Source organism: Bombus terrestris, chromosome 9 (genome assembly GCF_910591885.1).
Source record: "Bombus terrestris chromosome 9, iyBomTerr1.2, whole genome shotgun sequence".
In the NCBI taxonomy this organism is placed as follows: Eukaryota; Metazoa; Arthropoda; class Insecta; order Hymenoptera; family Apidae; genus Bombus; species Bombus terrestris.
In genome coordinates this window covers 10,750,097-10,766,321 of record NC_063277.1, presented here as the reverse complement: position 1 = coordinate 10,766,321, position 16,225 = coordinate 10,750,097, and the positions used below count along the sequence as shown (strand labels likewise).

General features: G+C 35.0%; 1 protein-coding gene across 6 annotated transcripts in view; it reads left to right on the top strand.

The window, feature by feature from the left end:
• Positions 1–16,225, top strand: part of LOC100643533 (fasciclin-1) — a 376,846-nt gene that overhangs the window by 333,250 nt on the left and 27,371 nt on the right. For 3 of the 6 annotated variants that reach the window (XM_048408619.1, XM_048408615.1, XM_048408620.1), the window contains exons 8-9: positions 439–447; positions 13,641–13,646. The exons of 1 other annotated variant lie outside the window; for it this stretch is intronic. In XM_048408619.1, coding sequence (XP_048264576.1) covers positions 439–447; positions 13,641–13,646 — 15 coding nt within the window. The remainder of the gene's footprint in view (positions 1–438; positions 448–13,640; positions 13,647–16,225) is intronic. 2 more of the 6 variants (XM_048408617.1, XM_048408616.1) reach the window with 2 other exon arrangements.

The following is a 16,225-nucleotide window of genomic DNA, read 5'->3' as shown; positions in this document are numbered from 1 at the left end:
AAAAAGACACGAAGAGACTCTCCACCCCTGCCCCTTTTTGCACCACGCAGAACCAACTTACTCTTGCAAACGCTTGAACCTATACAGACAACGTTTTTCTGGCGTTCGCGCGTTCCTGGAGTTCGTTTATCCTGCTCTTTTTTCTGCGCAAAAAGATAAATCAAACGAAAAAACGAAGTGAAAAAAGAGTGGAATAAAAAGGACAGGCGGACGCATAACAGAGCAGCAAAAACGCGTGAACGTGAGAGAAACGTAATTCGAAGGAATTAAAACTGTCGAAGCGTCCAGTTCTACCTATCAGATGAACGAGCCGATCTTTTCTCATATCACAGCAGTGTCTCTTACAGCGAACAACCTAATTACAAGTTTACCTTTTTTCTGTTTTCTGTTCGCTTCTTATGTTACGGACCAACCATGGTTTCTGGTTTCTCTGTGCAGTCCTTCAAGGTAATTCGCCGCCAGCTTTTTCTCTAGTTTTTCTTCTTCCATTTCTTCTATCTCTTTCGCACTATCTTCACTTTCTTTCATTTACATATATTACATGTACATACGTTTATATATATATCTGTATATTTCATTCATTACACTACAATATATTATATCGCTGTACATGTGTCATATTCGCAGACATAATCAAACAACCTTCTTTCTATCTCTTCTTTCATTTTCACTGTTCTATTTCATTCTGTCTGTTCTTTCTTCATACCCTGTTCTACTATTTCATGCGCTTCCTACTAGCGAGTCGCAACATTTTTTCGCTCACCCTCGATCTATTCCATTTAGTGCATCCGCTTGCGTATGTGTACACTAAAACATCACGTCTCGCGATCGAGCGTGATTCATCGTCCGAGACAAAGAAATGGTTCCGTGGAATATTCCGATTCTATTGAAATTATTTTATCGCCCTATTTTTTAATATGACATCTTTGAACGAGAGATAAGGAAGATTAGGTAAATAATAGATATTGTGGAATTAAAGAACTTTTTCCTATGAAAAATTTTTGAATTTATGTACGTCCTTAAAATATCAAAATTACAATTGCAAATATATGACTGTAATTGTTGATACAATTTAATTGAGTTTGAACGATAATTTGTGATTTATAATTTTGTAGAGGTAAGGTAATAAATGGTGGAAGATGTGATATCTGTAGCGACTTTATTCAGTAACAAACTTCTTCTTAAGGCAAAAATATTCTAGCATAGATTTTTTATTATGGAATAAAACAGTGGAGCTTCGATAAGAGGAATATATTTGCATAGTATAAGTAAAATATAGCTTTATTAATAATAATTAAGGTATTTTCTCAGAGCTATTACAGAAGATATTGATTATATTTTTGCATATTATTTTGATTTTATTATGTTCCATCAAAGACATTGCAAATTTTACATTACTTTTTTATTACAAAATACTTATTACGGTATCTCGTATACTTACAATTAGTAAACATTTTTTCACTATCTCTGAGATATTTATTATAAATTTTCTTTTCCCTATGAAAACATCTCCCTAATGTGAACCACAAGTTTGCCATAGTTTGAAGATGTTATATTAGTAAAATTCCATCATTCACTCGTTTAAATTTCCTTTTTATTTCTCTCGTGATTAACATATCTAAATCTCCAACTTAGACACAGAATTGCAGAATAAAAGACAATAGGATTCACCATGCTCATTATAGAACAGGTCAAACTCGACCAAACTTTATCGTATCTCTCAAACCTCTTTAACCCCTCTCCTATTCCCATCAATAGAGAAAGAACCATTTCTACGTCTCGACGACGAACGTTCCGTTAAAGGAGCTACAAATGGACACACGCGCCACGCCACAAAATACACAGAGGAATCGATACGTTGGTCCTGTCTGACTGTTCTTTTCTTTCTTATTTTTTTTTTTTTTTTAATGAAGTCCAGTATCATCGCGCGACTCTTTAGCAGATAGCAAACGAGCCAAGAGGGATGGTCGAACGTCAAAGGACGAAAAGAATGGGATCGAATCGGACAGGACCCCTATGTGGTCGATCGTATCGATTTCCAGGCGCGTACGCGAAACACGGGCTACGCACGAGCGTGTGCTTATTTTGCATTTCATAGTCAGTGTTTTTATGCAAGCCATTGCCTGTCTTTTTCGCTTTCCGCAGCGCCACCATCGGCCTCGTTCTACACAATACACGGTGTGTCGTTCTTTTTTGCTCGCCACGCCCGCTAGAATCGCGCTTTTTTCGCTCCCTTTTTTTCCGCGTCGCCAGCGCCGATGCGATTTTTCCGGCCGCGTTTCTTTTTTCCTCCCTGGCCGCGTTCACCGTGCAAATCGGACCGTTCATGGTGTATTTCCCTTTTTTTTCCCCTTCTCCTTTTGATTTACTTCGTTCTCTTATCGCCTTTTATTTATTCGTTTGTCAATGGATCGTACTCTTGCATCAGTCTGTCCAGTTTCTTTGACTCAAATGATCCTTTTTGCTCTTTCTTTTCTTTTTTTTTTTAATTTGAGACGTCGATTGTTTCTCTTGTACAATGTGGAGAATTTTGGATTCGCTGAATAAAATATCGTATTGTGTGCAGATTCTAATTAAGTTTGTTTGCGTATACACGATTTAGGGAAAAGAGGATACTATATTTGCGTTTTAAATGTCAAATTTTCGTTTTCTTCTGATATCGATAATTGCATTCTCCCGTGCGTTAGTATTCCAATTTAATTTTCGTTTGAGTTTACTTATTTAGCATTTCTATTAAAAGATACCCGAAGAATACTTTCAAACAAGTAGTTTCTATTCAAAAATTCACATATCGACGATCGATCGTAGAGACATCCGGTATATCGAAAACTCGCGAAAGAAATATTCGCGGAAGAAAAAGTCTGTCGTGACGGAAGCAATTGGAGAGTGTATGGCATAGGTCACGAGCCACGAGAAACTTCTCGCGGGAACTTTCGTCTCGTTTCGATCGCCTAGCGAAACTAGTTCGCAGACCGGAAGGACTCTGCCATTCGCTGGAATTGCTCTCGGTTTCCCGCGGTCGTGCATCATTCGTTTCGGTAAAGAGTATCGCACGGCGGGCGTTCAAACGTGGAAAATCGTGGAAGCGAGTCGCGTGCACGTCCTCTATGCACCCCATGCACCGTTGCACACAAACCTGCCTGATCCCTATCGCTCGAATCCGCTTCCGGAGCAATGTTTTCTCTTTCTTTTCGTTCCTTCACGCTTGTCCCTCTCGCATGATCGTTGTGCACGAGTTGTATGGTAGAATGCTTGCCATATTCGACGTTTGAAAAACAACCGTCGTTTACACCCATGTGTTGAAGTCAATGTATGGATGGTTCGTGTCTTACGTATAATATGTCTTGAAGCGAACGAAAATTTCCGGAAACGTATGAATGGTCAAATGTTCGCGTGGAAGATTATATTGTCCGAGGAATATTGAAGTTTAATGATGTTTGAAGATATTTACGTTTCGACCCTTATTCTTACATTGAAGATGAGAAGAGGGATTCAGTTTTGGAAAAAGTGAAACAACATAGAACACGAGCGAACAAATGTTTGCGAATGCTTGAAGATGTTAGTAAAATATCTATAAAATAAAAAAGGTTTATTCATATAAAGGTAAATAAAGGTTTATTCATTCATTGATTTAATATGTTTCCGGAAAATTTCGTAGAAATGAAAAATTTCGAGTCGAGGAACAGACGTCGAATAGTATAAAGCTGCTTTGCAGATACATTCGAGCGTGCTTTTTCTCGTTAATATTCGCTAACGCGACGGCTAATCCACCATGGCAAAAAGGAGAGCGGTTAATGCAGCCGTAAATGCGTAACGATGGCTTGTGGATTTTTATGGAACAGTTTTGCTCGATTTATTCGTTGTTTCGTGCTTGTTCCGATGCATGACTGCCCGCTGTTCTGTGCTGGTGCACACGTACGTACATACAATACATGCACACGATTGATGTCTTTGGCGAACTAGAGAACACGAAGTTGAGATTGTTACCTCGTCGATGGATGAAGGAGGTCCACCTGTTATCTGCATCTTGCAAACTACTTTTAATGCAAAACATCGTCAATTAATAAGTTACTTAATTACGTTTAAGACGAAGTCGAAGTGTTAGATTTGTTAACGTATCTCTATTGAAGCAGGTGAGATTATAGAGCTCTAATGAGGCTCTAATAAGTGTGTGTTTCTTTTTTTTTTTTCTTTTTTTTAATGAATGAAAGGAATATGTATTCTAAATTATATAAGAGTTCCTTGCAGCTTTCACTTTATTGTAACTTTATAAAAATGAAAGTACGTTTCGTTTATAAAAGCACAGAGCTTTATCGTACATCTAGTAACTTTTCATTTATGCCGTCGTGGATATCTAGAAGCAAAGGAAGAACAGTGAAAGCGCGATAAATTTGAAAAAAATTGTATATCGAATGTACAGACGAAGTCCATATTACGCAATTCAAGCGTGTTACAGTTACATGTGACAAATACATTGAATGGTCCGACACGCGACTGCAACATCCTTCGATAACCAACAGACGCGGATACACGTGATCCTATAGTCAATAAATTTCCATTTTTCTCTTCGTATTCGATATTGAATGAAAAGCTACCACTGATAGTGATTGTCTTCATCGATAGATATTGATATAACAAATAAAAGATATCGTTGACATATGGTAAAATTTGTCGATTTGAAACAATTTTATGCGCAACATAAAAAAGAAGGCATTAATTGAAATCTGGTTACCTTAGAGGAAGGAATAGGGATAAGTAGGATAAAAATTTGTGAGTGCGCTTGCAAATACGATTTACAAGCACGATTTGTAAGTATTCATTCATTTAAATAATTTTTCCTCTTTGCAAGATAAAGCAAAATTTATCTATGAAAATGCTTACGATTAATTATTCATGACTGGATTGAAATAATTATTAGTAGAAATTGTTCTCAGCAACTTTATTATATTTTTCTGGATTTTTCTATGCCGTTCTTAAAACATCATAATTTAGGTAAATCTAAGATTGTCTGTATTTCCTTGTTCAAATTGCCGTATTAGGTAATTAGCACCTGGTAAATTAACATTCTTCTACTTGATATTCATTGTTACTCCTTGTTACAATTTTGTAAACGTGTTTTATCTGCGATTAATCTGAAGTATAACGAGATACATCGAAACGATGTATCTCATAAAATGAAATAAGACAAAGAAACAGAAAATTAATCAAAAGATCTCCATTCAAAAGTAATTCAAAAATGTAATTGCAGCCATTCGAATGAAAATAAAACTTACAATTAGTGGACGAATACTTACAGATATGTATACTTTCTCCTCTCACGATAAATTTTGGTAAACCTAGAAATTAATTAAACCGTAAGAAGAAAAATTGCACTTTATTTATCTTCAAACTAATCCGTTCGTAATCTAAATTAATTTTAGCGCACGTGTAGTTAAACAAATCGCTAAACAGAATAAAACTAGCGCAACCATCGTCGATAGCACTCGATATTTCTTCAGGAAATCGTTGTAAGCAGTAGTAAAGCTTCGAATTTATCAATTTCGACAAAGGTAGGGGGTTTTCCCTCACGCGATAAACGCGCCAGGAAATGAAATGTAACGCGTTCACGGTTCGAATCTAGGGGAAAAGAGATAGTCATGAATATCGTCCTAAAATAGAGACAACGTTGCACAAACAAGACTCATAAATTTGAAGCTTCTTCAAGGAGAGAAAAGTACTTCATCAGATGTAAATGCGGCCGTATTTCTTTTCGTAAAAATCTCACGCGGTCGGCACTCTCTCAGAGAAAAGAAGACGAAAGTCGACGAGATACTATCTTGCCCGTGAAACATTTCAATATCGCGAGAATTCACGCGACACTGATGAAGCGTTATTTTTCACGGATTAAAATACAAACAGCTATGCGCGTGGTAACTGTAAGATAAATTCAACGATAAAACATAACGTTTTTTCACCAGTCGAGTGAAAGTTTTGTCTTTTTGTTTCGCTGTTTTGATGCATAGAAAACTGTGAAAACATATTTCGCATTTATTGACAGTCTGTAGCATGAATAATGTCCTTACATATCCGACGAATGATACAGTTGATAACATATTTGATTTAATTGAAAAAAGAAACAAGATAAAAATATCGACTTCTTATATAAAATGTGGATGATTTCATAAAAAGTAATCTTTTTTCTATTGAAACAGATTGTTTTTTTCGTGGAAAGATTATTATTTGGTACATATGTTACTTTCATTTTCCCCGTTTTGCAGAAGTGAGTTTTATATCGATTAATTAAGGTCATCGATAATTTTTTACACTAAATCGTGTATTGTTTGATGCCACAGGTAACATGTGGTGCTAGATTTATTTCAGAGGATATTTAATTTGTATAATGTGTATGCATTCTGCTACTAAATTAATTACGGATTAATTAAAATTGCGACTTTCAATATTCATTTTCAATATGATTATTCGTGAGAAATCGATATTATAATGAATAACAATAATGGATTATTGTATCTGATTATTCTGATAAAAAGAGGACATTGAAACATTTATTTGATTCATGATTTGGAAAATTTTGTATATACTATAGTAAAAATACTAATTATACAGATTTTTGGTGAATGTATATTAAACAATTATTTAAATTTATATTCCATCCAAGTAGTAAATAAAATCATTCAACAAAATATTTCTCGTTGATCTATTAACAAAATTACAGCACAAATAAATAAAAATAAAATGAACAATAAATACATGAGATAAAAGATAATTAACCTTAAAATATAATATCTACGTAATTCCTAAATTAAATAAAATAAAAGATACATAAAATAAATAAATTTATAGAAGACAAATAAACTTAAAATATAGCATAAAAACTATAACATGGTATTCGAACAATTAATTGCTTCATTAAAAAAAAGAAAAAAAAACAGGGAATAATATCTCGCGATTCGTCCTGTATATCGAGCAAAGTGAAGAATCCCAATAACCGTATACGAAACGTGGAGAGCTTCATTTAAAAGTTGTCCCGCGGCAATGGAAATTAATTCTGCAACGAATAGACCGATAAAACAACCGGTCGACGATCGTGTGCTGAAATTCACTACCCGCCAAATATTTCGTTGTTTGGACACGGTTCACGTTTACAATTAACAAGTACAGTTCCGTATTTTCTGTTCTCGTTTACGTTTTGCCTAACAAGTTTCACTGAATGGCAAAAGAAACACGAAAGAAAGTTGGCGAAAGAAAGACAAATGTTCGGTGTTCTGTAATTCATACAATGAAAACGAAGTTTGATCTAAAACAAATTCTGCTTGGTTTCGTTGATAAAAGACGACTTTAATTTTCATTTAGCTTAATACGTAAGATAAAATAAAAGAAGTTTGTAGAGAAAAAAAGAATATTTTCATTAAAGTAAAAAGAAATTGGTAAAATCTGCAAACATATTATTCCATCGAGTTCGATATATCAATATACATAGGCGTTTCTATGGAGTACGACAAAGCGCGTATCTTTGAACGACGCAATCTGGACTCGAGCTGACAACGTCAAAGGTGAATCTAAGTACGTTGTCCGGTCAATGTACGCGACGAGCGTGTATTAAATGAAGCAAAGCTAAACAAAAGAGCGCATGCACACACGCTAGACGGGAAAAGGAAGAAACGGGGCACGGAGGAAAATCGTTCGCTGCAGAAGATAGAGAAGCGTTTTCAACGTGACGAAGCGGCGGGCTTTATTGCTTGCCGCGAAAAAGGGTAGCTTAAAAGCCTCGGGGAAAAAATCTCATTTCGATGCAGCCGTTCATTCTGCGGCCGTTAGCCGCTTCCTCGATACACCGAAAAAAAGTTCGTAGAAAAAGAGGGAAGTATTTGGTAATCGTGCCGGACCCCGTGTATTCCCCACTTTATTCTTCTCTCTTTCTCTCTTTTACTCTCTGCAAAGAAGGACTTCCGTTCGATATGTTAATGATGAAAGAAAACAATTTGTCGGCTGAATTTTCTACTGAAAAGCTATTCATTCCGTATATCTCGTTGCGTTAATTGAAACGTTTCTGCGGCGAGAATTGAGGAGATCGGAAAGACTTTGCCAAATTCTGTGTTGCAAGATACTAAATACTTGGAGATTACTTTACGAATTGATTGGAATATCAAGCGCGAGGAATACATAGTTCTATGTTTTTGCGGATAGAATGTAAACTTGGCTTTCGAAAGATTGAAGAAATTTTAATTCGTACGTACATTAGAAATTCTGAAAACGTATTCTATGCATCATAATCGAAAACAAGAACAAACTGCAACTCGACTTATACTTCAGTCCGTAGCTTCTTTTCTTTGAAGATATTATATTATAAGCGTCGAAAACATTAAAGAGAAACGGTAAAACGAATAGAAGAAATTTCAAGTGCCAAGAAGTATATAAAATATTAATGAAATGAAAATTTTTATAGAATATAAAAAAGAAAAGATAAATATTACTGGAAGATGAAGGAAGAGTGAGATTTTAGAAACATTGCTTCATGATTCTAGTTTAGAACGAGTGTGTTAGATAGCGATGATGAGAATGTTGACAATTGGCCATTTTGTTCGATATTACTTTTTTGGTGATTTGGAAACAGCGCTCGAATGAATTATTAGCTATTGCCTGAAAAATGCACCGTGGTTCCTTGCAAGGAAGATTTGCTGGTGAAGGCAAACCTTTTAACACAAACTAGCCATAAATAAGAGAATAAGTTTCGATCTGGCGATCGGTATAGTTCTGCTTCGCTGAAAGAGACTTTTCTCACGTTATTCTCTTCCCTTTCTTTTTTACTCACGCGCTTTGTACATTGCCTTCTACTATCTACCTACATATGATCACAATTTTGACAACCTTTTTCTGTCTAGGAGATAGCACTTAATTGTCAACTACAACACAAATAACCCGTTATTTCTATAAAACATATAACCCGTTTTTATATAATAGATAGTTTATGGTAGATCCGAACAGTAGCAGCAATTATGACGCTTCAAACTACATTCCCTTTGTCGAATAATAATTTCAGTATAATTTCCTATATTCCATTTTATGTATATACGTACTGTACAAGATTACCTGGAACGTTGCAAGTCGAGCTTGTCGATACTAATAAAACAGAGATATAATTTTGGGTATAAAAACTTTGTTAAACAAAAAGATATGCTATCAATCTTTAAATTGTTTAAATTCCTAGATTAGTTCTGAATTTACTTATATCTATATTAATTAATTCTCCTTTTTCCTAAAGCAGTTTTAACAAAAATAATAGTGGTCGAATCATATAATGCATGAAAACGAAATTCTAGCTCTGTTTAAAAAAGATTACAAAGAAAAATGACTTGCAACAGGGCCAATTTTACACTCACGGTACCAATACCTTATATGCAGAGTATTTGATTAAGGAACGATCCAACACAACACCCAAGTGCCCTTAGTATCTCGGATCTATTGCTGCTTGCAACGCGAATAGAAAGGGTTAAAAATCGAATTTCAATCTGAAGAAATGATACGAATAAAATGACTTGTCGAGTGAATGAAATCTTCCTTGTAAATCGCCAGTGTCTAGCGAGAATACGCACTGCACGTTGCACTGCTAGCTACTGACTGTTAGCTCCCTTTGAATGTCGCATGTTGCCAAGGACGAGAGCACCGGTACACTGATGTGTTTGGTCGACGAATCGCGGAGATCGTACGTCGACACAGTCATGAATAGAGAAGCATAGCCCTCGTGACATTCACAGAACGGCATTAGCCACGATATATCATGAGACATGAATCAGTGCATTCGATATCATGAACGCTGTTGCCATTCATACCTTTTTGAATCATCTCATCACGCCTGATCTATCGCTAAATATAGACTACGTAAGACTATTATCATAAAGTACGTTAGATAATTCATAGCTTAATTCTATTACTTTACAAGAAATAAAAAAAAAAAAAAAAGAAAAGAGAAAAGAAGAAAGAAAGAATCAACAATTTAGCGAAAATTTATATATATCGTTTCGAGATCACATTCGTGACGTTTTCGATGAAAGAAGTACGATCGATCTATATACGAATAACACGAAATGTCGGGACGAGAAAATGTCGGTCGATCGACGCACCATCTTCTTGCAACTGAATGCTTGCAACCATTTTCTCGTGAATTTATTTCTCGTGCACTCGTCGGTTTCCGGTTTTCGACACTGTGTCGAAATGACGTTGAAAAGACGCAAAGATCGAGAAAGGGAAAACTCAATCGTGACGCGATTTCATCGAGTTAAAACGTTTTTCCGGTCCCCGAGAGGCCGATTCCGCATCTGAGATTCGTTTTCCGGCTACGGGTTGCTCGTTTTAAATCCATGCCGGATATTATACGTCCGAACGAATCTCTATCTACGCATGAGTACATGTAACGCGAAAAATTTTTCGAGAGTAACGATGTTATCGAGAAGATTGATCGTCACTCGGCCGATCTCGTCCGCGGGGTTACGATGTGATCTTCGAAAGTAATCATATTTTTATGTGGTATACAACTGTTTACAGGATTTTTCGTCGGGTTGACAAACCTCCGACCGCAACAGTTAATATAAAAAATGATAGAACAGTTACAGACTGAGAAGACATCTTACGCCGATCGAACAAATAGCGTTTAATCTGATTCAGTTTCTAGGGTTTCTTGCAGAAGTTGAATGTTTAACGAGAGTGTATTCAAGGCCACTTGACCACTGTTGATCAAACGTTGTTTTTTGTTTTTTGCTAATCTTGAATGCGGGATTTAGTAATTGAGATTAATTTTGGTTCCTTTCCTTTTTTAATACTTTATTTTTTGTAATTTGCACTGAACGAAGTGTAAGGGGTTACATCGATGCGTTCTCGAAGAACACGAATGAAGAAAGTTATTTTTCCAGATATTAAATACAAGATTTTTTTCATTAATGAAATACAGTTATCTGTAGAGAAAAATGATTTATAAATGGAATAATAACAGAAGTTTGTATGTGTATTCAGCAACTAAAATATTAAAAAAGCATTTGAATTTCCTATATAGTCGGTAGAGGTGGTATGGTAACTTTAATGGATTTTTGCGAAATAGATTATTTATGTTATTTTTACTATTTTAATTCATAATTTCACAATTATTATATTTTACTGATTACAAGAAGGAACATTTTAAATACCTATATTGTTAGCAACTTTCTAAAATTTCCAATTTTATCTATAGTTTTAGAATTATTTTTGCCTTTCTCTTTTTGGAACAATTTTTCATATATCTATTTCTCCTCCAATAGAAATTGATTTTACCCCTTGCGTGACTAGGCCGTGAATGTCACGACTTGATACAGTTCGCGAACGACACGTTCACACTCGAAAAGAAAAAAAAAGTGACAATAGTAAACGAATTTAATAGAGAAAAAAATTTCCATGTTGGATTCTGCGTTCCCTGAATTACGGCATATCAAACACAGTTCAATTTACAAATATCTTGTCATCGAACGTTACGTACCTAATTCCAAACTTAGTGCCTTTTATTAATCTCATAAATAAAAAATTATCATTCACTTTTTATCAGTGTTTCTCTCCATTCTAGTATGAACTACATTCAGTTAATTCGTCGAACAAATTGAACAAATATTCTTTAGATAATTTAAATAAATGTTTGCTCGCGCAATATTATTTTTCAATTCAGTTCCAAATGAAATATTATTCCCATATTCGACACAGAAATTATTCCATTTACCTCTGTTTTAATTCCCAACACGATATAAACAAGGTCTGATCACAACATTCGACGGATCCCGAACAATACAAGAAACTGCCATATAATTTCTATATTTCCATTGCCTTCTTTCTTTTTTTATCTCTTTTTTATTCCAATTTATCTGAACCACTTAAGCGTATCTTTGTTCACGCCTCGCTTAATTTACGACAACGCCATATCTCTTCCACCGACTGTACGTTGCAGAACGCGACAGAATCGTGGCCGTGAGTAATCGTCGTTCGATAAGCGGTTTCGCGCGCGCGCGTTATTCGAAACGACGCGGGAAAAAAAATTTTCAGCTGGACGTCGAGTTTCTGTAATTTTCGTGCGACGGCGATATTAGCGCCGTGTCGTTGCTACTACTAAGCACAAGGCGAGTAATCTATTTAATCGTGCTGGTTATTATCGCGATAACGATTTTCATCGGCACGATTACCGGCAGCCGAGCGTTTAATTGCACGCCGATATTAAATTACTATCGGCCATGTGTCCGATCTCTATTACACCAACATTAACGCGCGGTGTTCTCCTGTAGCGAAGCAAGACAAAAGAAACGGGAGCAATTACACTGTAACCCCTATCGTTCGCTATCATTCTATAATTGTTTCTTTTTCTTTTTTAGTTTCATTTTCTCCCTTTTTCCTTTCTTTTCGTTCGCGTCGCGAACACGCTCGAAACCGACACAACGAACGATTCGATTAAAATTTCAATTATTCGCCGGACATCGCTGATAATTCAACGACCCCTCTCCTTTGAGAGACGAGAGGTCGATCGATTTTGATCAGATCTACAATAGCTTGCGAAAGTATTCGAGCACCTAGTGACCTGGTAACCATAGTAATGGTTACGCAGTTCGATGACTTTTCATAATTTTGAATATTTGATACCAGTTCTTTTTTTACAAAATAAGAGAATATTTGGAAAATTTAACGAAAGCACTTTCGTTTACTCAAACATGTTTACTGAAATCTACTTCAAATTTTGTAATTTCGTTATTCAAATTATTTTTTGGAAAATTTTAATCTGAAGAAGCTCAAGTACTTTTGCAAGCCATTGTACGTCTTTCCTAATTTGTCTAATCGGTTTCTTCTTTCCTAATTCGATTTAATTGATAGTCTGTATGTTTGTTAATGAAATTTTACTTCCTTCTTTGTTTTGTTTCTAACGCGTTCAAGCCGGCGTGTGAATGTGACATGAATTAATTATGCCCGAATTTGAATACAGATTTCGTTTCTTGTTTGAATTCTTCTGTTTACGTGCGAAAATGTTTAGTTATATCTAACTGAAGTTGTCGATGATCTACAAGGTACAGTATTTTTTACAGATCACGAATGAACGAAACTTAAAGTTTTAGAAACTGTTAGAGCTGCAAGATACTTGAAGCGATACAGAATGTTTAGTTCGCGTGTGCTTATCAAATTTCAATTACAAGATTGCATTGAGTTCCTAATGCAATTTTGATAGTGTGTTTCAAGTCTTAATCAGACTTACACCGCTTCCTAACTTAGAAACACCCTAGAACTAAAAATACGTGAATAATGTTCAACTCACAGTTGAACCACGCCAGATTGAACGCGTTAACGTTCACAGATCTCTGTCCAAATAAAATGGACACCACATATATATATCCACTATCGCTGTTCGAAGGAAGAAACACAAGGTAGATTAGTATTTCCTTTCCAGACCAACTGGAAAATGCGGAAATTCCCATTTACTCTCACTCGACTCAATGAAAAAAAGAAAAGAGTGAAAAGAAAAAGTTTTAAATAGCCGATTCGAATTTTCTCTATCAATTGTGTACATGTGTTTATTACTCTTATATTGACTCAATGATGTTATTCTGTGGTGCTTTGCATGTCTCTATTGGACTCTGCATGTCATATAGGGCATCGTAAGTACTTATTAAATGAACTCATCAACGACTACCGAATACACACGACACCCGCAAAAAAACTCTTTGTTTCAAAATAAAAATATATATATATACTTGGACGCGTACGAACTGCGTTGCGACAAGTTGAATGAGCGATTCTAGATCGTTATACATATATACACGTATATATTAACTCTAGTCGTGTATACCGAAAGCTTCTGTTGGTTTCTCTAAAGAAAACGTGGAGAAGGTAGCGAGTGCCTGTAAGAACAGTCGGATGGGAAATCGAGCAACCTCAAGACATCTCTCTGTGTTCCCACTATTGCCTATTATATTGAGAATCCAGGCTCTTACAGACCAAATTATTACGGTTCAGACTGTTTCGAGCTTTCAGGTGTAAACTCTGCTGTGTTTTCGAAAACGTTCCGCCAACCTCGGTAATATACTACATATACTACATCACAGGGTTGGTGCAACGTTACACACTTCTCTAAGACAATTTCGTGGATTTCCACCTGCAAATCTTGAATAATCTGAACTGCTGTTTTGTTCAAGGCAGATTTATTGTGCGGTTTCTAATAGTTGGAAGTTGTTTTATATTTATGGATATGAAAGACGAATCGAATGATGGATTTGAATTATTGTTACTGATCGACGAAAGTAGTTGATTTTCTGAAAACCGACTGTACTTACTGCGATTGAACTTTTTGAATTTATTTTTCAAGAAGAGCAACTACGATCAAAGTGTAATCGCCTACGAGAGAAATGAGGATAGGATGTTTCGTTCTGCTCGATTATTTAGTATACTTAATTTATTGTAAGTAATTGACTGGAATAATTTAGGTTAAGTTGGTTAATTTAATTTTTTTCTCTATATCTAAACAATAGAATCTATTAATAATTTTTATTGCACAAGATATAGAATAAAGTTAAATATACAAAAGTGATGTAACCTAACTTATTCTGATTATCTATGAATTAATAGTATCTATTAATTAATTATTAGTTAGAAATTAATATCATATTATGATAAATATATGGCACTATGATGAGCCAAAACGATTAAAAAGATATAAACAATTGAAAATTTATTGGCTCGTTTGAATGTTAATTTTTAACGCTTTGGAGCATTGAAACGAATGGAACTCGGTTTAATTGAATTTAGCGCTGTGCGACTAGTATGAAAAGCTCCTTACGGATATCAAAATCAACGCAGGAAAAATAACAAAGGAAACTGGCTTTCAAACATTTCTCGATTTTCATGGCTGTTAATTAAATGAAGCAAATGAGCGAAACATTCCAGGAAGATTTCCGCTCCTTTATTCGAATTAATTCACTTTGTAATTAGATCAAACTTGTAATTAAAATCTTCTCGTGTATGACTTAAAGTCACTGCTGAATGTATTTGTACATTTATACAAAATTTCTAGATATTCAGAAGTTATTCATTTCTAAACTGAAAATTGACATCTTTTTGGCTCAATTGATGAAATAACTTAAATTACTAAATATAAAAATAATCTCTATGTGATATATAATAATTCCAGCAAAACGAACATCCTTTCAACAATTGGTAAAAGTTTTAATTTCGAAGAGCCAATTTCTCAATTTGCTTTGCCCCGATTTCATATTTTCGTTTCAAGTCAAAGGCTCGAGGTTGTTTGCAACAGGTTCTCTAGTTTATTTATCTTTTTGTAGATACCTTAGACGTAGAATCGTATTATTATTAAAATCATGCTGCTCGCCGATGTTGATTTGACGAATTTCCTGTCTGGCCAAGTAAAGCCAGTTGAGCATCTTTTGTTATTCCCCGGGTCCTCTGTCAATATCGTTTGTTCATTACGCTGTGAATGTTTGATTTGAGACTCCCTTTCGCTGTTTCCTGTTAGCTGAAACGTCCGCAAACCTGCAGAGGATGTAATAACTGAAGAAAGTACAGACCAGCTAAATGAGTCCCCCTCGATTAAAAAGGAAATTGAGGAAAGTGTAGTGTTAAGTTTCGTAGGCTAAGCGAAAGAAATGTTAAAAAGCCTACATAAAATTTCAAAAATCAATGCTTTAATATAGATGTAGTTTGTAATTGGAGATTCTAAGAAATAATTTAGTGTAATAGAAGTATAAACCTCTGTAGATCAGAATTTATAACAGAAGTATATAAAATGATTCTCCATTTAAAAAGTAAAAAAATATCGAAGTAAATTCCTTTCTTTTCTTTTTTGAATTTTTATTGTTGCATTAATAACTTTTTGTAGGAATAGTTATTTTGCATGGATAAAGTATACAAATAATATATGCAATATAATAATATGTGCGTCAGTAGCAGAAGTCGTAATCTCTTCAAATAAACAATTTATTCACAAAGAATGTCTGGGTGTTGCATTGTACTACGAATTACATTGCTGCATATGAAGTAACGTTAATTTATTCCTCTATATGCATTGACTAATGAAATTTTCCCTCTAAAAGGATTAAATACTTGACCAAACCTCTAAATTACTAAGCATTTAAGCGAGCCCAGTATAAGAACCATATCGAGTGGGATAATCCTCTCTAACTCCTTCCTTAAGTAGCATGATTCATTTATCTAAAGGGTATTT